Source organism: Mirounga angustirostris, unplaced genomic scaffold (assembly GCF_029215605.1).
Source record: "Mirounga angustirostris isolate CCGP_5_RB_7025 unplaced genomic scaffold, mMirAng1.0.hap1 SCAF_2, whole genome shotgun sequence".
Taxonomy (NCBI): Eukaryota; Metazoa; Chordata; class Mammalia; order Carnivora; family Phocidae; genus Mirounga; species Mirounga angustirostris.
Genome location: NW_026991710.1, coordinates 42,148,320 through 42,171,482, shown reverse-complemented (window position 1 = coordinate 42,171,482; position 23,163 = coordinate 42,148,320). Strand labels below are relative to the sequence as shown.

Sequence of the window (23,163 nt, the reverse complement as noted above, 5' to 3'; positions counted from 1 at the left end):
GTGGAGAAAGGGGAACCCTCCTACACTGTTGGTGGGAATGCAAGCTGGTGCAGCCACTCTGGAGAACAGTATGGAGGTTCCTCAAAAAGTTGAAAATAGAGCTACCCTATGACCCAGCAATTGCACTACTGGGTATTTACCCCAAAGATACAAATGTAGGGATCTGAAGGGGTATGTGCACCCCGATGTTTATAGCAGCAATGTCCACAATAGCCAAACTATGGAAAGAGTCAAGATGTCCATCGACAGATGAATGGATAAAGAAGATGGGGTATATAGATACAATGGAATATCATGCAGCCATCAAAAGGAATGAGATCTTGCCATTTGCAACGACGTGGATGGAACTGGAGGGTCTTATGCTGAGCGAAATAAGTCAATCAGAGAAAGACATGTATCATATGACCTCACTGATATGAAGAATTCTTAATCTCAGGAAACTGAGGGTTGCTGGAGTGGTGGGGGGTGGGAGGGATGGGGTGGCTGGGTGACAGACATTGGGGAGGGTATGTGCTATGGTGAGTGCTATGAATTGTGCAAGACTGTTGAATCACGATCTGCACCTCTGAAACAAATAATACAATATATGTTAAAAAAAAAAAAAAGATAGCAGGAGGGGAAGAATAAAGGGGGGGAATTGGAGGGGGAGACGAACCATGAGAGACGATGGACTCTGAAAAACAAACTGAGGGTTCTAGAGGGGAGGGGGGTGGGAGGATGAGTTAGACTGGTGATGGGTATTAAAGAGGGCACGTTCTGCATGGAGCACTGGGTGTTATGCACAAACAATGAATCATGGAATACTACATCAAAAACTAATGATGTAATGTAGGGGATTAACATAAGAATTAAAAAAAACCCAAAAAACTCATGATGTAATGTATGGTGGTTAACGTTAACAATAAAAAATTAAAAAAAAATTCTGGGACACATGAGAGTACTCATTTCTTAAAGTTTACCTTAAATATGGTCAGAGAAGTCTAATTTTTCAACTTTAAATGGATTAATCACTGAAGATTCAAAGTGGCAAATACTAAGTTTCAAAAAATATACACATGGAAAATCAGCCTTAATAAATGTGCATCAGTAGAGGGGATCCAGAAGACTGCAATTTCTTACATTTCCACAATAATAACACCTATTTGTCCAGGGATTTTTACCACACAAACCGATTTACCTTAAATTAATCAGAAATGTGAAGTTTACCATTTTGTTCAGAAATTCTTATGACAAGATACATAAGCATATACCAAAGTAACAAAAAGTACATAATATTTAACAGAGATGAGTACCAAGCGATGTTATTTTGATGCCACATTATGAAAAATGATGTTGAACCATATTATTCTGAAAATGTTTAATGAACCACTTTTTATTTCAATGCATAAAAAGATTTAGTAGAGCTTCACTATGAGTAGCTACTGTACCTTGAGTTTCCACATAGCACAAGTTTACCTGGGCTTACTTACACATTTGTTCAATAAGGCAGATAGCTAATGTAGCTATCAAGATTCTCTTCTCTATATTGGACAGTAAAAAGCTGAAGAGACAGAAACTAACCACAATGGATAGCTGAAGTCTCATTAAGCTACAAGATTAATACAGGCAGTGGATGCTCAGAAGAGTCTCTACCTTTCATGAATATGAAAATATCTCTGAAATTGTAATGGAATTAAATTGACATATTTTGGTGATTCTGATGTAAGCTGCTTACAAAGATACAACAAAAACTTTAAAAGTGACAAAATTAGGGCCAAGACACAGAATTAGTTATTAATCTTTTGTCACAAATCTATCTCTGAGCTTCTCATTTTTTAACAGCCAAAATAAAGGACACAATTAATAACAAAAGTCTTTTGATGTATGTAAGATAAAAACAAAGCATTAGCTCTAAAGATGGCACTTCCTGATAATAACAGCTAGTGTTTACTAAGCACCTATTGTGTGCTAGGAAAGCACTGTTCTTAGCACTTTATATGCATTTACTCTTCATAATAACCCTATGATGTAGCAACTATTATTCCCATTCTACAGATGAAAATAAAGAGAAAAAAATTTCTCCTCTGAGTCCATGTTAAGAGAAAGTATGATAGAGTACTGTAGTTTTCAAACATTTCTGACCCCAAAATATAGTTATTTAAGAAACACATTTTGCACAGCAATCCAGTACCCACATATAAAAAACTGAGTTTCATGAAAAAATACTTACTTACACTTACTATAAAGGAAAGAGTAACATTAAAATCAAACATGATTTATTAGTATTAAATATCACACACAAAAAAGCAAAATAAACAATACAAAACCATGAAATATTTGGTGGTTGAGACCATGAAATTGCTTTCACACCTGTCACTAATGGACTGCAATCTCATGCTGTTAAAAACACTGAAATAGGGACAAAGTCTCCAATATTACTACAATGAAAACATAAGTGAATTTCACAAAGCCGTTTCTCAAAATGTTCCTCAATACCGGCTGAAGTGTAACAATGCACAGTTCAATAAAAGTAATTTAATTAGGTGGAGCCAAACAGTGTTGTCTGAGTACATGCGCTCTTGACGAAGGCTTGATCTAAGGATTTAACCATACTTTTTTTTAAAAAGATGTATTTTTGAGAGACAGGGAGAGAGAGCATGAGTGGGGGAAGAGGCAGAGGGAGAAGCAGACTCCCTAATGAGCAGGGAGCCCAACGAAGGCCTCGATCCCAGGACCCTGAGATCATGACCTGAGGTGAAGGAAGACGCTTAACCGACTGAGCCATCCAAGCTCCCGGATTTAACTGTACTTTTGAGCAAGAATCCTTAACTAGCATACATGGGATACTGAGGGAACAGGAGGTTCCTCAACTTAAATATATGCATGTGTATAAATGTATTTTTCAGGCAGAAGAGTTCACAGTTTGCAGCGAATTTTCAAAGGAGTTACTGCTTCAAAGTTCAGAACCACTACTGTAAAACAATAAATGAATCAAATACTCTTGAAGTAATCTATGAATTTTTTTTTTCTCACAACAGAGCTCCTAATAAGAACTGTGCAGCAAAAGCAATAGTTCAAGGATTCATTTTCCAGGAAAAAACCTAGACGTGACTATTAAATATTCCCAAGTTAAGACAGATGCACTAGTATCATTGTCTAACTCAGGTCATATAGCTAAATAGATGCCTGTAACAATTCTGCATGGAAATTGGTATAACATCTTTTAAGCTACTTTAGGAAAGAAATAAGCCTTGAAAGACATGTAGAATGGATTTAGCCATATAGGATGGGGAGGGAGTACATTAATTTTAAATGAAGGGAAGAACATGAGCAGAGAAAGTATGTACGGAAAATAACATGTGGAGGAATTCCAATTTCCAGTTTGGCAAATACACTATCTACCAATCTGTTTGCAACAGAAACAGCATGACACACCTTTGATACTGGCTACCAACAAAAAGACTTTCAAAGAAGCAGAAAATATAAATTAAATGAGACTCACACAAAAGAAAGAGCTCTACAAGGCATAAAATGCTATGCAAACATCAGTTCCACCCTATTAATCTATCATTTTTACCTCATATTCCAAGGTGGTCACTAAATATTTGATTAATAATCAATTAATAATCTTTATGCCAAACCAGAATCCCATTTCTCAATCAGTGGTTCTCAATGCTTCCTACACATCAGAAACATCTGGGAGCTTTTAAGAATCCCAATGCCCAGAGTGCACACCAGACTATTTAATTCGGTCTCTAGGGCCTAAGCATCCATAATTTTTTTTTTTAATTTTTTTTAAATGTTTTATTTATTTATTCATGAAAGTCAGAGAGAGAGAGAGAGAGAGAGGCAGAAGCAGAGGGAGAAGCAGGCTCCCCGCGGAGCAGGGAGCCCGATGCGGGGCTCGATCCCAGGACCCTGGGACCACGACCCAAGTCAAAGGCAGACGCTTAACCATCTGGGCCACCCAGGCGCCCCAGCATCCATAATTTTTTGAAGCTCCCCAGGTAATTCCAATACACAGCCAAAGTTGAGGACTACAACTAAAGGCATGCTCAAGGAAGACACATACATTGTATTTTCTTCTAGAAAGAATTTAAAGTAGTTGATAAAAATTAATACTTAACTCTTATTACTCAATAAATATAAAGCAATACATACCAAGGCCTGATAATTAAGGTAAGGCTGTCATCCACTGCATATATATTTTTATACTGATATTTTGAGTTTTGTGGAGTCACACAGTACTGCCTCTATACTTTTTCTTTTACCTTCACAAGCACAAGAATAATTTTGTGTACAACGTATATAGTTTATAAAGAAAACTTAATGTATTCTATTTTTCAGTGAAGATTAATCAAAAATGCTGTCTTGAAAAATAATATATGTCCAAAATAAAAATCACAGAATTTACAACTGTTTTCAGAGCATGTATTGTCTATCAGTACTATCATTAAAGAGACTACGGTGGGAGCAGAGATCCAAAGGGAACTAACACTTACTGGGTGCCCTGCAATAGGTGCTTTTGCAGCCACAGAAACCATTTAATCCGCAAGTACTCGGTGTAAGTCCAATTAGTTTCACTTTCACAGATATGGAAAAGGCTCTTTTGTGAAGTAAAGTGCCAGTACCAAGAGTCATGTTAGTTATGAGTACTTCTACAGTTAGTTAAGTCTACTTCTACACAAGTGTTTGCTAATTTTGGGGGGCCTAAATTTTTTAAATGTTGTTACTTTTTTAAACTATCTTAAAAACAAAAAACCTTAAAGGCTTAAAGGTGAACTATGCTAAAATTTGATTCACTAGAGGACATGAATGTGTTCATTAGGGAAGCCAAATTTACTCACTTTTGTGCAGAGCTTGAAATAAAGGTTTACCTGCCATATTTATGTTTAATTTCATTTTTTAAATATAGGAAAAGATACCATTCTACAGGGAATCTTTTAAAATAAAGGCCTTCATATGTCCAATCATAGAAAATCTTACAAGGTACATAATACAGCAACACACATTCAGAGTGCCCGGTCAAATGCCATGAAGGTACAGGTACAGCTTTTCAGTACATTATTTCATCAAGACATAAGAAGTAGTGCAAGAACAAATGAAGAGGTCAATCTTAGACTGAATGTCCATTTAACATCCAGTTTTATTGTAGTTTTACGTTTGTCTGTTGTAAGAAATGCAAGCAGGTTTAAATATTTTAGTGATTCTACATTAAGCAATTTTTACTATTCCTCTTTCAAGAGTCTAAATCTAAGTTAAAAAGCATTAATATTAAAAAACAAGCTTAATAAGACAACCTAGAATTTGAAACTAATTACCCGACAAAATTTGATATTATAAAATGGAAACAAAACACACAAATAAACTGGACATTAGGATAAGATTACAGCAATCATCCATATTGCCAATTTCAATTTTCTGTGTTCATTAAAACTGCTTTATTCTTCTAATTGGCTTAGTGTCACAAATCTGAATTTATAAAACAAACTCGTACCAATAAAATGTCCTTGTTACATAGATATAGTTAGCCTGAAGAGTACTATTAACCAAGGTTGGAAGAACACTATGTTATATAAATTAATAGGACACACATGAGATAAGAAGTCTGAGTCTCCAAATAACTTTTAAAAAAGGATTGCAACCACTGTTTAATTGCTCATTACAAAGAGATTTAAGCCATGTTTCAAAAAACCCCTACATTTCTCAGTTATGTTAACTCCAAGAGCTAGCATCTCATTTTTTATAAGCGTGTATTATGTATGTGTCCATATATATACATGCACACGTACAACCAGAGAACAACAGCTTTTATCTAGAGTTTTCTTCTTTTGAATTTTCAAAAGCACAAAATACACATTGAAAATAGTGTCAAATTTCCTACTACCTACATTCCCTGAGACTAATCACAAAGTCAGAATGGGAGCTCTCTGTGTTTCCAAAGCATCTTTTTTGGGGGGTGGTGGTGGGGGAGTAATAGTATCAACACTGAGATGTATCATTTTCAGTTATGAGAACTAATATTTTCTCTATAAACTAATTATCTTATGTCAAGAAATAAACCATTATATCAAAAGCACAATTATTTTAAAAAGTTCTGTCAAATAACTGATATAAAAAGGAATTTCAGATACTGAAATAGTAGCAAAAGAAACATATATAAAGTTTTAAGTTGCATTAAAAATAAGTGATTTAAGTATTTCTATGCTTTTGCTTATGAAAATCAACCTGCCTTAACTGCAGGTACTAAAAGGCAGAAAACCAGGAATTCTAGCCCTGACTTTAATTAGCCATAAATTCAGGCAAATTCCTTACTTTCTCAGATCTCCTTTTCCATGTAAACCAGGGACTAGCCAGAAAATAATTTCATGATTAAAAGTGCCTTCCTGATAACACAGTCCAGCCTGTCATGTTAAAAATGTAGAAACAGAGGCCTAGAGATTTTTAGGGAACTATCCTAAATTCACAAAGACAAAACCAAACCTAATGTTCAAATCCAGTACTTATGCCATGAAACTGCTGTAAGTTTAAGAAGTAGTTATTCTTGGGCGCCTGGGTGGCTCAGTTGGTTAAGCGACTGCCTTCGGCTCAGGTCATGATCCTGGAGTCCCGGGATCGAGTCCCGCATCGGGCTCCCTGCTCGGCAGGGAGTCTGCTTTGCCCTCCGACCCTATCCCCTCTCATGTGTTCTCTCTCTCAAATCAATAAATAAAATCTTAAAAAAAAAAAAAAAAGTAGTTATTCTTTATCTACAAAGATGGCTACTGATTCAACAACAGAACAATGAAAATGAAAGCTCTTATCGCCTGGCCCTTTTGGGATCAATAAACAGGCTGTCCAGATTACTGGCCAGGTTAAATATAAATCTAAGAGTTCTCTATGTACTGTATGCTATAATGACCAATTATTATACAGAAATTATATTATTAGCACTCCTGTTAAACTTTGAAGTTTCACAGAAATATTAAAAGTGAAAAGATTCATAGACTCCACTCCACACTTATCAGATCTAACTTTATTTAAAATAACTCTTGAAATTTCTACTGGTGCTTCAAGAATTCTAGTTTTAAAAACTAAGATCAATATCCTATAATACTATGGAAAATGTCAATGAGTACACTTTAAAATATAAGATACGCAAATTTTCATTTTATACCGTTAAAGCAACACATGGAACTGAGACTATCCTAAGAATATAGATAATATATTTCTATCTGCTCAATTATATATTTGAGATGAATAGCCACTTTTGAGAATGACTAACCTTATTCTCTCCTAACAAGAGATCCTATCAAAACCAAGCAGATTAGAAATTCTTACTATTCATGAAGAATATATAATAAAGACCCCAAAGAAAAGGAAATCTAAGAAAATGAAATACTGGTATGTTTCCTCCCTTTGCTTTTCTTTTAGTTATTATGATCAAAGATATCTGATCATAACTTATATATCTGAATGAAAATATTTAAAGGCACATTAATATAGCATCAACCTGCCTAGGAAGAAAGCTTGAAATGCTGTAATGAAACAAAACAAAAAATCACCCCCATACCATCACTGTTTAAAACTTTAAATGGCAAATTAGGGAAGTACCTAAGTCTACATTTCCAAGTCAAGCAAACTGTTAATTGCTCAGACTGATTACTATTTGCAATGCACTGTCATATCTAACATATCTGCTTCTCACTACATCTCTTGGGGTAGAAATTATTATTCCCATGTTACAGGCTCAGAGAGTATACAGTACCCATCCAAGGCTGCATGCTTTGTAACTCTAAGATTCAGAACACAAACCAGAATTCTGCAGAGGGGAGTAAAAGCAGGAGTAAAAGCATAGGAACAACAAAGGAGATGGTACTTCCTAAGACACGTGCTAGACTCAGTGAAATGGCTGCTTTACGCACCGTAGTTGATATAAAACATTTGGAAAGATTCAGTGCAGTTCAATTTTAGAGGTTCTAAATACTAGCTCAGAAGGCTAAATTTTATTCAATAAATAATGAGAAACACCCAGGGATTTAATAAGATGTGATATGAGAAAGAATTAAACCTGCAGCAGTAGGGAGAAAAAAACATTTATTGAGGTCCCATTAGCATGGTTCCATGCAATTTATAATGTATTATAAAAAGCCAGAGAGACGATAGGCAAAGTGTGAGGTGACAGGGCCTGACATATGATTTTTAAAACCCTCAATTTCTCTAACTAAAAAGCTAATTGAGGGGGTAAAAATATGGTACAATCTAATCAAAGTTTATTAACTTATTACTAGACAAAACAACACTGATGATCTAAACATCAGGGAGTAGCCAATGTTTAAAAACAGCCTTACCTTAGGTCAGGTGATTCGGCCCTCCCATACCGGTCCTGCCACTTCCCAACGCTGGAATTGGCTTTTCTGGAGGCAGTACTTGTCTGAGACTGAGAAGAGGTGCTGTTTCTGGTGAGATAAATTTTCTATGTTTTTTCTTACATATTGTTGTCTCTGACCCCCCTTGTTCTGACTTTTTTTTCTTTTCTTTGACATGCTTTGTCTAAAGTCCTTTAGCATGTTCCTGCTGTATCATTCTCTCCAAGGCTCTGTGGTACTAAAACTGCTAATAGGTACTTAAATATAAATGTGCTATCAACATTTTATTAACTCGAGAATATTTTTAGAGATCTTTTTCAAAATAATATGATGTCAAAATGCAAAATAAGAACCAAGGGCTTATCAGGTTATACTATATTTATCAAGAAATAACTTCCCGTACTTTTATGAATAACATTAACTTCTATGGTTTCACAAAACCTTATTCAAAACTTTGGTATTTCTTTCCCTATATTCTTTCAATAACAGGTACAAATAGTGTACCAGCTAACAGTAACTCTCTGATGTGTTTTATAAAAACCCACATTTTATATATTTCATAAAAATTCCATTTCAAAATAACTCTTCCAAAATAAAATTCAAAAGAAAGTTCATTTTATCCATAGTGACCTACTCCATAAAAAGTTCAGCTGTTTACACTCTTGCCAGTCCTTTAAAGTACTAATAAGACACTCTTTCAATAGGAAAATTTTTCTATAGGAAAAATAGATATGTTTATGTATCCGCTTATTTATGTAAAAAGAAACACAGGAAGAATAAACCAGAAACTAGATAAAATGAAGTTAATTATTAACAGGAGTGAAAGAAATTGGGGAAAGAGTGATAAATCTGAGTATACTTGGAACTCTGTTAAATGTTTTATATATGCAAAAAATAAATCAATAAACATGGAGAAAAAGAAAAGCTAAATACAAACAGAAACAATAGATCAAATTATATGATTAACCACTCTGAAGGAAACTTCTGAATATTTTGACTATATACCCTCAGCCTGGAGAAAAAAAAAAAAGAAAGAAAAAGAAAAAAAGAATTCCAAAGAAATCTTGAATTCTACTTAATAGGTTTGGTTTCTGTAATGGCAGGTGAAGTCCTAATCTATTCTGTATGTATTTTAGAATTAAACAAGTAAGTACATACACTGAAGTTGTTGGGAACTAGGTTCTCAATGCAGTTAAAATGGTAAATGATGCAAGATGGAAAAAGGAAGGGGAAGTAGAAACCTGTGGTGTCAAAATGTGAAATAAAAGAAACATGATGACTGCATGACTAAAATTATACATAAGGCAATTTAATACTGAAATTGCTTGTTTTCTCCCAGCTGAAAAAGCCTAGAAACTGACACTCCAACAGCAATGAGCGAACTGGTGCCAAGATCTTGGTTTGTACTCATCATTTCCCACTAAAAGGCATCAAGGTGCTTTCAAGAAATGGTTGCTTTCAGGGAGGGGCAAAGAAAGCACAAGATAAGCCTGGAACATCTGATAAAGCTAGAAAGTAAAAAAAATCCTCAAAAAAAAAATGCTGGGGAAAAATCAAAAGGTCACAGGAGCCACTCTGAAGAGGCTGCCACAGAACAAGTCTGGAACAATCTCAGCATCAATATGAATTACAGTATATATAAGTCGTATATATAGTTTATATACTACATATACAAATAAATCATATTTATAAACCACAAACACTCTCTCACACCTAAAATAAAAACCAATGAGTCTAGTTGATAATAAATAAGAGGAGGAGGTGGGAAAGCTCATTTTTAAAGGAGAATGCCAACTAATTAATGTAAGAAAAATAACAGAGTTAGATAATCACTATTTTACAGCCACTATAGTAGTAATGGGAGAATGCAAAAATCATCAATGGATACTAAAATTCTTGGGAAGTTTAAAAAGAAATAGGATAGATACAGTCTCCTCACAGATTATTTATTAAATACAAAGAGTAAAAATAGTAACTTTGCAGTGCAGAAACCCAATGAACACCATCACAACTAAATGATTAAAGCTATCATCACTAACAATGGGGCAAAATGACATCATGTACCTCTAGGCTGATGCACGGAGAACACAACATCACTTATGTAGTTTCCTGCCTAAAAAGCAAAACCTGAATCCAATAAAAAGGAAACATAAGGCAAACTCAGACTGAGGGATGATTTACAAAACAACTGGACTGTACTCATCAAAATCCAGAGTCAACAAATACAAAGGATGTCTGAGAAACTGTCTCAGATTAAAGAATAAAGAGATAAAAGAGTTAATTATAATGGATGATCCTGGACTGAGTCCTAAATCAAGAAAAGAACTTCCATGAAAGACATTATTGAAATAATTAGCTAAATTTATGGTTTGTGTATTAACGTACTGGCTCATTATTAGATTTTCTCACTTTGATAACTGTGTCCTATGATTATATAACAGAATGTCCTTGTTCTTACATGCTGAAGAATTTAGAGTTTGAAGGGGCATGATGTTCATAATTAATAAATGGTTCAAAAAGGAAAATATTTTGGGGAAATTATAAAGCAAATATGGCCAAATGTTAACAACTGGAGAATCTGGATGAAAAATACATGAGTGCTCAGCTTGTGAAAATTTATCAAGCTGTACATTCTTGACATAATATGAAAACTTTTAAAGATTAAAACATTCTGATATATTAAATATTAACATTTTACTTAAGTATGCCAATTTGCTGGGCAATACAGAAAGTTAGAAACCAAGCATTTCTACCGATAAAGTACAAAGAACCAATAAAAAAAAGGTCTGTGCAAACATACCAACACTCATCTACACATTAATAAGGCAATCTAAGATTTTTAACAAAGGAAATACAGTAGTAAGGTCAGCAGTACAGCTCATTACTATTTGTTGTGTAGTCTCTATTATGCCTTAAGTGACATTCCTGTCTTCTCCCTAAAGTCAAAAAATTTTACTTTCTAACATGTCTAATTTCCATAAATACAAAGACTAAAACAGAAAAAAACACAAATATTTAGGGAAATACTTCACAATGAACAAAAGTATACTTTTGATCAAGATGAACCCAGAAAACAAACTTTCCTAATGAGCAATGGGTATTGTTCTTTATATCAAAAAGTGACAATATTGACATGTTGGGTATGTTTCTATAGGTTGTGGTGGCAATTAATCTACTTTTTTGGTATTAGTGATAGATCTGTTAACATTTCTATCATTTCTTTACTTCCTTTTTACTGTCCCAGTAAATACTAGCTAGTAAATACTAGCTGCCAGTATTCTCCATCTCTCCTTCAATCCATGGTCATCCATCATTATAATCACTTCAAGGACCCTCTCACCTTCCTTGCCCCTTTGTCGTATTTGCCTGGTGTAACTGCAATCCCTGTTAAATCCAGCTCTACCTAATCTTCACGAACATACAAACACACCCAAGCAAGCTGACTGGTCTCATTTTAAACCCATAGCCATTAACCTCCAGAGAAGTTGGAAATGTACCATCTCTCTCTGTCAATTTTTCACTCTACTAATTCATTCCCATCAACATATAAAAATGTTGTAATTTCTCCCATTTTGAAAAAAAAGCCTTCTCCTGAAGGCACATTTCCCTCCAGGTGGTGCCTAGCAATCCTACTCCTTTCCCCTAGTTCATTCACACACCTCTAAATGACTATTTCAGAATTTCTCTTCTCTTCTCAAACATTCAACACCCACTTCCACACATCCTCACGTTCACCAGTAAGTCTGCATCCTGTGTGCTGGGAAAAACCCTTCACCATACCCTGTCTTCAATCCTGTTACTATGAGTGAACTTGTCCATCTCCTTTTTAAGGCTAACCCTGCCCCCTTGCATATTACATCCTGTCCCTCTGACTTTCTTAAGGACATTGTTCTCACAACTGTCCTTTCTTGCTTCTTGCAGCATCAATAGCCCCTCTAGTAACTCACTCTAAGTCTGTAAACATGCTCTAATTTCTATCATTTTAGAAAAAACATTCCCCTGACCCCACATTTCCCTTCAGATACTATTTCTTTGCCCCCTCAAAAGAAAAAAATCCTCAAAAAAGTTGTCCATATTTTCTCATTCTAATTCCTTTCCTTCCATTCTTTCTTGAATTCATTCTAAAAAGTCTTTTTTTCAAACTTCACCTTATACCACTAAAAATGATCCTAGTCAGGACCACCAGCAATCTTTATGTTTTAAAATCCAAAAGTCGTGGGGCACCTGGCTGGCTCAGTCAGTGGAGGATATGACTACTGATCTTGGGGTTATGAGTTCAAGCCCCATGCTAGGTGTAGAAATTACTTAAATAAAATCTAAAAGTCATTCTCAGTCGTCTTCTTCTTGGCCAATCAGTATTATTTGGTAGTTAATTGTTCCTCTACTTTGAGAAAACACATCTTTTTCAAGACATACACTGGGTGTTCTTCCTATGTCAGTAGTCATTCTTCTCTATGGATCTCCTCCTCCTCCTTCATCCTTCTTTTTCTGACCTGGAAGGAAGCACCCGAAGGCTCTGTCCCTCTTACCACTTCTCTATTAATAGAGAAGTGGTAAGAGGGACAAGCTAATTCACTTTCGCTACTTCTTTAAATACTACTTAAACACTTATCGCTCCCAAATTTCTATCCCCAGCCATACCTTTCCCCTCAACTCCAGATCCATATATCCCCTTCCTATGCAAATTTTCCACTTACAGGTCTAATAGACATCTCAATTTTATTATGTCCTAAACTGAGCTCTTGGTCTTCTCCCCTCAAAAAGCACTCCTCCTATAGTCTCTTCCATCTCAGATGTAAAAAGATCCTCACCATCTGCACCACAACCACTCTGGTTCAAGTGATCTCTTGCCTAGATAACTGTTACAACCTCCTAACTGGCCTCCCAGTTTCTGCCCCTAATCTCTCTGTAGTCTGATCTTAATAAAGCAATTAAGACTTTAAAAACCTACAACAGATTATTTCATTCCTCTGCACAAACTCTGATAGTGACACCCCTTTTATTTCACTTATGGGAAAAGCCAAATTCCTTATAGTGGTACAATGCCCTACATAATCTGGCCAAAGGCTGTTTTGTTTTTAAAAAAAAAAGGGGGGGGGGCAGGCAAAATAACAGAAAACCTGCTACTGATTTTTAAATAGTTTAATTAGCAAACATCTATAGAGTATTACCTATGTATGTACTACTGTTCTAAAACATTTCACATAAAATTAAATCATTTAATATACATAACTATCCTGTGAGGGATGGATTATTATTACTACATTTTACAGATCAGGAAATGAAAGAACAAGATTAGGGAATATGCTCAAGGACACACAGCTAGTAAGTAATATAGCCAGAATTTGAACTCCAGAAGTCTAGCTCCAGAGTCAAAGCTCTTCACATAATTCTATACTGCAGAACACAATAAACTCAACGAATGAAAGTGACCTCTTTTAAAATAGGAAAAGAACAAAAGAAGACTACATATTAAAAGGATCGGTATTCCTCTGCTATCCTAACTTCTTAGCCAAACGTCTGATGAGGTTTCATTTAGTTTAAATAATATCTGGACATGACCATGACTAGTAACTGTTAGGATGAGGAGGCAGTCAAAATCCAAGATGGCTTTGTGACATTTAATTTTGGCTGAAAGTTTCAAGAATATTTACCTTAGGGCTAAACCACATGTTCCCATACCATCTCTTCCTGCGTTTGTATATTATGAAATATTATCTTAGAGCTATTCAAAATTGCAGAAAAACAAAACCAGAAAACTGTGTAAAATAAACTTAAGCAAGTACCACAAAAGGTAAATGATCTGGCTGAGAACTAGTAACAGTTGGATTACTGACTTGTTTCAGGCCCAGAGAAATAACTGATAAGTCATCTTTATCTAACTCAAAATTAAACTGCTAACATCCAACTTCCCTCGTTTTAGATTACCCTTTACCATTTTCCTAGTAACAGGCTAACCATTTGCCAGCACATCTGCCTCTTGCAATTGGTACCTTGTGGAACTCAAAGTTAGGTATTATCAAAACAAACCAAAGAAAGAAAAGAAAATGGTTTTAATGTGAAAGATTGTCCAGGCTGAAATCTCTACAATCTTTTACTAAAATCAGTAAAACACATTTAGGTCAACAGATCTAGACTTAGAAAGTCCAATAGTTCCTTATGTAAGAATAATAATAAGCACAGAAAACAGCAAGATTGTTATCACCATCTCTTCTAAATGTAAGACTGTCTTTTTTATATACATGTAACTATATACCATGCTTCATTTATTGCTTACCTAGATTTTTTTTTAAATGGGAAAGCACCCAGAAGACTTTTTCACGGATAATTCATTTTGTACTAAAACAACATGGAATGTTCCAGTTTTTTTGGCAGAACATTCAGCGCTTTTATACTTTATATCACTAAGACAAGATGAAGATACCAATGCCTTCAATAAATGGAGTTACAATTGTCTAACTAACCTGCTTGGTGGGAGTCCAGTCTTGAACAAAGAAGGAGGAGAAGTAAACTCAGCTTTTGTAGATGGAAGAGCTGCTTCCTTCTCTGAATTTCCAGTTCTTCCCTGCTGTACCTTAAAAAAAAGGGTTATTAGCTTATTTAATAGAACACTCAAACATAATACACTAAACGTGTTAAAATAAATTTGTAACATCTGATTTGAATTTAAACATGAAGAATGTTTTGTCGCTGAATATTTAATAAAATTACCCTATTTTAGAACAGCATTAGGTGAAAGGCACCAAAGATGGATTAGGGGATCAAAATGTTCCCAACTATTAAAAAAAGTTCACACTAATGTCACTTAAAACTCCAATAAGCTGTAACTTTTTCATAAATTCCCTTAAATAGCCACAAATAAGTACAAGATACTTGGTTATGACTCCATGTTTCAGAGTTCAAAGACCTTGAAGAATTTTCTCCTTCTAGGTTTACTACAATTCAGAAAAAACCACCGGTGGCCATTTTAGCCATTCTGACCATTTTCTATTCAGACTGTGATTTGCTCCAACATGAGTATTAATAACCTATTCCTGCACTTCCATACCATTTGTTTCCCCCTCTTCATCAACAGTACCACCATCCTGCCAGTTCAGTATACCTAGAAGTTTGAAGGTAGTCATCGGTCTCCTTAATAACCTCTTTTCCCTCTTTATATTCACTTTCAAACCAGTATCTACTTACTCCATAATTTCTCCCAGATTTAGCCATCCTTTCTGCTCCTAGCAGAGCTTTTCAGTATGGTCCAGTCATACTCCTTTACACTGGTGAAATTCTTCTTTGTGCTCTTTTGCTTTTATACTCACCTTCCTAATTTTAAATCATCATTAATTTATTAAATTTAAATTAAGTTGCCCTACACTTGAATAACATCACACCGTATTTTAGGTCCTACTTAAATTCTACGGTTCAGTCTAAATTCAGGATCATTCTCTTTCCGCATGAGGCAAAGGCCAAGAAAATCTCAGACACCTTGACTCTGATACATTCAAATCACTGATTCAATTCCAGAAACCATCTACCTCTCACATAATCATTGTGTGAGAAAAAGAATATATTTGAGCCATTAAAGTCAGATCTATTAATATTGCTGAACTCAATCCCTAATGGGTGTCTTCACATAATCAGGGCTTAACATTGACATTTTAGAGTCCCACTCCTTAAAAAAATCCATTTAAAAGGCCCAGATCCTAGTGAGAGATAATAGAGGATCAGCACTAAGAAAATGAGGATAGAAAGTAAGAAATGGATTTGATAGATACTTGAAAGGTAAACTGACAGAATGTGATGAAAGGGGAAATAAACATGGTTCACTCATCAAACATTAAATATCTATCATCTAAAAAACTATTACCAGAGGCTGAGACTAGAGAGAGAAATACAACAAAATCTTAGACAATGGGACAAGACACATGAACAATCAGAGCAATACAATAAATGCTATGAAAAAAAGTAACTGTGGGATGAAAGATGCTATGAGAACACAGAAAAAGAAACGCAATATTCTTCCTGCAAATGTCTGGAATACTGAGAGTTGACAGTACGGTCTCAACTGTTCCCCTGAGTTTCAGTAATTTATATCCAATGTCTTACATATCTAATAAGCAACTCAAACTTACCATGGCCAAAACAAAGCTACTCATTTTCCAGATGATCCCCCAATCTGATCCTATCCAAGTCTTCCCCATAAGTAAATAGCACCATCATCTATTGAGTTGCTTAAGGAAAAAAAAGAAATCCTAACAATTATCCAATAGATATGACCATCTCATGTGAACTTTACCTTTATGATACATAGCAAATTCAACCACTGATTATGTCCACCCCTAAAACCCAGGTTAAACCTACTACCACTTCTCAACTGTTCTGCTAAATTTTCTCTCTGCTTTAGTCCTACCTCTGGAAAATCCATCCTCTGTATATAGCCAAGCAATCTTATTAAAAGTGTAAATCAACTCATGTCTCTCCCCTGCTCAAAATTCTCCAATAGCTTCCCAATGCAAACAGAATAAAACCTAAATTTATCATGGCCTACAAGGATTTACACTGCACTTAGGTTTTATTCAAATCTGTATCCCAAGTACCTAAAAACAGTGCCTGGCATGCAATAAGTGCTCAGTATATATTTTTTATTTGATTGACTTTGGGACTCAGCTTAAATGTCACATCAAAGTCTTTCACAGGACTTGGAGTTTATAACTATAATTTTTGGCCCAGTAATCTAATTAATGACTACTTTTCCCAATAACTCTAAGGAAAACTCTAAGATTACAAAGTTGAGGTCTATAATGCTCACCTCTTCTCCCTACTCAAGGATGTTGAAGCATCCTGAGATGCTTCCTGGCATAGTCAACACTCAATTAAAAATTGGGAAGGGGAAAGAGAGAAGAGTTGAAGAAGAGAAGCAGAGGAAGGGGTAAAGAGAGAGAAGAGAACACAAATGAAAAATTATTTTTAATAGGGAGAAAAGCAAGAAAAGGTATCAAGAAGACACAGTACATTTTTAAATATGTAAAAATTGCTTCTGTTTCCTCAGTTTTCTTCTCTTTTATTTCTTTGTAAAATACTCTAATTCTGAAAATCTTCGCCATTTTAGCAACTCTCCTAATCAACTTGCATCCACTTGTTTGTCTTTAGATATTGCACTCAGAATTACACAGACTCAAAACTTGTTAACCAGAATGAGACTATTTTTTTAAGCAGAATCTAATATTTTGAGAAATGACTATAAGATACCATGACAGATTTTTTCTTTTGTTGTTTTTTTTTTTTTAAGATTTTACTTATTTATTTGTCAGAGAGAGAGAGCACAAGCAGGGGGAGCGGCAGGCAGAGGGAGAGGGAGAAGCAGGCTCTCCGCTGAACAGGGAGCCTGATGTGGGGCTCGATCCTAGGACCCCGGGATCACGACCTGAGCCGAAGACAAATGCTTAACCGACTGAGCCACCCAGGCGCCCCACCATGACAAATTTTCTAAAAACAAAATCACGTCAGGTCTTACACATCCAAACAAAAGTTGAATGAAGTCTGTAACCTTGCGAAGCTAAATATTTACCCAAATTATGCTATTAGTGTACCAAAACTTAGTTTGTGAAATTTCCTTCAGCTGCCCTTCATAGCATTATTTATAAAAGGTTAACCTTACAAACAAAATAATACCTAAAAAGAAATCTGTTAAGTGTGGTACACCCAAATAATGCATTATGCAACTATTTAAAATGTCATTTATCAAAAAACTTTAATAAACTAGGAAAACATTTGCCACATAATGTTAACGTAAGAAAAGGAAAAGTAGCAAACCACATAAATTATAATTTTGTTTCAACCCACAAAAACAAAAAGACTGACAAAGCAGTAAAATTTGGGACTCTGAAAGCATATTAAAAAATAGTAACTGACTGAGCAGACTAAAGAAACTTGAATCGTAAGTCAGCAACAAGAAAACAAAGATACTATGATTTTCATGGCAGGACCCCAAAAGGTTCAGGAATTGACAACTCTAGTTCCCAGAACATTTGAATCAGCCAAGTATAAATCCTCTCGGCAGGCCACTGGAATCTAGTACCTGAAAAATCAAATTGCCACAAAAAGAAAAAAACAAAATTACCCAATGATACTGACACGTGGGACTTAAAAAACAAAAACAAAAACAAACTTAGCCTTATGGTAAAGAACATAGCAAATCTTATTTATATTCAGAGTTTCCAATCACCTTTTTAGAGGCCCATTTCCTTATGAGTGAATGGCCAAAGATCAACAAACATTCGAGGAAAGTCAGTCAGAAGCCAAAAGCAACAAACACACTATGCAGGAAAATAAAACCTAAATGAAACAAACAACCTATCATTAATATAAATATCTTCTGACAGATAGATGAGAAAAAAAAATACTGCAATACTGCATGCATGAACAACAGGATGCTACCGTTAAACACTGAAGAAAATTCGTCTTGGATATTAACAATATAACCACAGAAATGAAAAAATGAATAAAAGACTTATAAGGTTGAAAAAATCTCCCAGATACCAGAAGACAAAGAGGTAGAAAATATGAGAGTAAAGAAAATTAAAGGACTAGCATAAGAGGTCCAATATCTGAACAGGAGGTCCAGAAGACATCAGAAAGCTAAGAAAAAGTAAAAACATAATAGAAGAAAATATCCCAGAAATGAAGGATATGTGCTTCCAGATTAAGAGGGTACAAATGAATGCTTGGTACAATAGATGATAATAGACACACAGTTATGAAATTTCAAAACATAGTGACAAAGCTTATACTCATCCATGGAGGAAAACAAAATCATCTATGCACGTGTGTGCACATACAGACATAAAAATAGTTTCAGAGAAGGTTGTGCGTCAATTTTTTCTTACAAACAGTCATTAGTCACTCTTTCTGTGCCCCTCACTCCAAATTATAGAATTACACAATTGTTTTTGCACCCAAGTGATTTTATTTTTATACCTATTAAACTTCATCTCCTTTCATTTCACTAAAAACAAAAACCAAAATAATGAAACAAAAACCTTACTTATATTGAAGTATATAAAAAATTATAAGAATGTCAAAATGTTGACAATCACTGAGACATTACAGTAAACACATAGGGGTTCATTCGTACTATTTTATCTACTGGTTAGTATGTTTGAAAATTTATCTAACAAAAAGTACAAAAAAGTTATTTTAAAGAGGCTGGTAGGTGGCTTGTCTCTCAGTTGATGAAGGAGTTAAAAAAGTATCTTTGCAGTAGACATGAAAAGAACTTAAATTACGATTCTTAAATCTGCTCCTTTTTCCATTCACTAGTTTAAGATGGGTTCCTCATTCATTTCATCCCTACAGTACTGCAACAGCTCCTTATCTGGTCTCTCTTACTTCCTTTTCTCTTCCTTATATTCTAAAGCCTACCCTTTTAAAGAACACTTGTCAGTTTTCTAAAAACCAAATTTGCTCATGCTATTCTCCTACTCAAGAACTTTCAAATGGCTTCCTATGGCCTACACAAATGTCTACAGGCAGTTTAAGATTAAGGTCTTTCCCATTATGGACCCATGTCTACCATTTCCAGGCTTCTCTCCTATAATATCTCCACCCCAACTCTCCTTTCATGCTATCTGGTTTTGCTCATATTGTTCTCTCTGCCTGCAATGTTCTACACTCCCCTCTTTTCTACTAATGAAAACTCACTCGTCTTTCAGTTATCATGTTTGTTTCCTTCCAGATTCTGCACCTTAGGATACCCCACTCTACCCTCTGAACTCCCTACTGCACTTTGATAACAGCACTAACATAACAGTTCTCAAAATATACCATGCTTAGTTCATATATGTATGTCACTCAGATCATGAGCTCCTTGAACACAGAGACCCCGTCTCACTACAGGATCTAGTATAGTGCTGTGCATATTAGAGGTACCCAGACATAACAGGAAAATTGGGAAAGTTCTTTTCCTTCTATCTGTCTCACCAATCCTAGTAATTGTAATTCAAAACAGTGGATTAGCAGGTAAGAGCTTAGACTTTCTTTTTCCAACCACACCTTACAAGCCTACCAGAATTACATTACTTATAAGCCGCTTCCAGAATTATGTTACTTATTGAGCACTTTCTTGCTCACAAACAGGCAATAACTCCTCCAACTTGTCCTTGTTTCTAAGGCTTTCTAGTATTGAACCCTACAAAACCACCTCTCTTCTACTCCTTTCCAAAAGAACTCCTCCAATAAGGTTAATTTCCATTTTTTTTTAAAACTCGTGGAGATATTTTAAAGATTTATTTATTTATGAGAGTGTGCGCACATGCGTGCAAGCACAAGCAAGGGGAGTAGGGGGAGCGGCAGGCAGAGGGAGAAGCAGACTCCCTGCTGCACAAGGAGCCCTCTGTGGAACTCGATTCCAGGATGCTGGGATAATGACCTGAGCCGAAGGCAGATGCTTAACCTACTGAGCCACCCAGGCATCCAGATAAGGCTAATTTCTTAAATAATACTTTCATTCAATTAAGCTGAGTTTCTTTGCCAAAGCCACTTCCTAATTTACAATACTTTTTCTTGTGTTCTCCACACTCAAGGTTCTGATTAAAATGGCATATGCTTCTCTAATACTGTATCTTTAGACTTTAAAAAAAATACAGAAATAGAAAGAACTATACATAATGCTCAAAGTTATTTCTAATCCCAGAGTAATTTTTTTTGCTTTTAAAATTTTTTAAATTTAGACTCAATTAATTAACATATAATGTATTAGTTTCAGAGAGATCAGTTATTCATCAGTCTTATATAATACCCACTGCTCATTATATCACATGCCGTCCTTAATGCCAGTCACCCGTTACCCCATCCGCCCACCCTCTCCCCTCCAGCAACCCTCAGTTTGTTTCCTATAATTAAGTCTCTTACGGTTTGTCTCCCTCTGACTTTGCCTTTTTTTTCTCTCCCTTCCCCTATGATCCATTGTTTCTTAAATTCCATGAGTTAAATCACGATAATTGTCTTTCTCTGATTGACTTATTTCTCTTAGCATAATACCCTCTAGTTCCATCCATGTTGTTGCAAATGGCAAGATTTCATTGTTTTTGATGGCTGAGTAATATTCCATTGTATATATATATACACCACTTCTTTATCCATTCATCATGTTGTTGGACATCTGGGCTCTTTCCATAGTTTGGCTATTGTGGGCATTGCTGTTATAAACACTGGGGTGCAGGTGCCCCTTCATATCACTATATTTGTATCTTTGGGGTAAATACTAGTATTGCAATTGCTGGGTCATAGGGTAGCTCTATTTTCAACTTCTTGGGGAACCTCCATACCGTTTCTCAGAGTGGCTACACCAGCTTGCATTCCCACCAACAGTGTAGGAGGGTTCCTCTTTCTCTGCATCCCCGCCAACATCTGTTGTTTCCTGACTTGTTAAGTTTAGCCATTCTGACTGGTGTGAGGCGATATCTCACTGTGGTTTTGATTTGTATTTCTCCCAGGGTAATTCTCACCAACTCACTTCTCCAATTTCTATAGCATTTTGTCTAAAATAAACATTTTGGTATCTAATACTACCTAAGAAATTTACCTCTGCATATTTGGGATACCCATTACATTCTTAAAATATTTTTTGTATTCTTCAGGTTGCAGGATAGTAAAAAACAACTCAGATGTTTTCAAAGAACAATAGTCCTAGAGAAATTTGAACAAGGATTTTTTTTTAAGGTGACAGAAACTTGCCTGAAATTTAAGGTCAAACTGCAACCTGAAAATGCCAAACACTCCCATACAACCAGTAGTTGCAGATTTTGAGCAACATCAATAAAACATATCCCAAAGACCACAATATACATTAAAAAGTTTGAGCCACACACATCATTAAAATACACACGCCAGGGACACCTGGGTGGCTCAGTCGGTTAAGCGTCCAATTCGTGATTCTGGTTCAGCTCATGATCTCATCGGTCAAGAGGTTGAGCACCCCCACCCAGTTGGGTTCCCAGCTCAGCAGATAATCTGCTTGAGATTCTCTCCCTCTACCCCTCCCCCCGACTCACATATACTCTCTCAATATTAAAATAATAATAATAAAAAAATAAAATACAGTTTCCAAATCAGTATTTGTAACAGATGAGTAATATTTACTGTGCATTATCAAGGCAAGAAAAACCGTTAGACTACACTCATTAAATTCAAATCCTTATTCATTCAGAACTAAAGAAATCAGAATGGAACAATAACCTCCTCTCATATAACCAAAAGAAACTTCAAAATAATTTTGATACACAGTATGCATACAAAAAACTCATTCACGGTGACCGCGTTCAGTAAGAGACCAGCCCTTAGGAGTTTCTTTCTATTCTTTAGTTTCAGAGGTCTACTGCAAAAAGACAAAACACATAGAACCTGGCAGTTTACAAAAGCACCTTGTTTTCATTTCTGTTAGAAGTAAGAAGGACCACTGCAAATGAACTATTTCATCATCAAGACAACTTTTCTACCTATTCATTGTAATCAAGTGTAACAGTATATTCCCTCTTTAAATGAGAAGATAGCACCAAAAAGCACCTGATGACCATTTAAATGAGAACAGACATCATTACACACTTTCAAAAGATTGACAGCAGAACAAGAACCAAATACTTACCCAAAGTAGGATGTAAATTAAAATTAAATTCTCTACCCAGAACCGTGTCCAGCAGAGCGGCTACATCTGCGGCTATAGCACACGTATTGCATAAGACAGTATTGCGGTGGACAGGGCTGCAGTCCCAAAAGGGTCACAGGGAAGTGCCTGCCTGCAGAAGTTCCCTGAGTATATAACCCAATCTAAAAGCCACTCCCAGTCTTCATT

The 23,163-nt window shown here is 35.5% G+C and overlaps 1 protein-coding gene across 26 annotated transcripts in view; it reads right to left on the bottom strand.

Annotated features, from left to right (window-relative positions):
• FIP1L1 (factor interacting with PAPOLA and CPSF1) overlaps positions 1-23,163 on the bottom strand; it is a 79,630-nt gene that overhangs the window by 39,114 nt on the left and 17,353 nt on the right. For 9 of the 26 annotated variants that reach the window (XM_045881148.3, XM_045881153.3, XM_045881152.3 and 6 more), the window contains one exon: positions 14,792-14,901. In XM_045881148.3, coding sequence (XP_045737104.1) covers positions 14,792-14,901 — 110 coding nt within the window. Of the gene's footprint in view, positions 1-8,309; positions 8,418-14,791; positions 14,902-23,163 lie in introns of all 26 variants that reach the window. The other 17 variants (XM_045881141.3, XM_045881142.3, XM_045881144.3 and 14 more) reach the window with 3 other exon arrangements.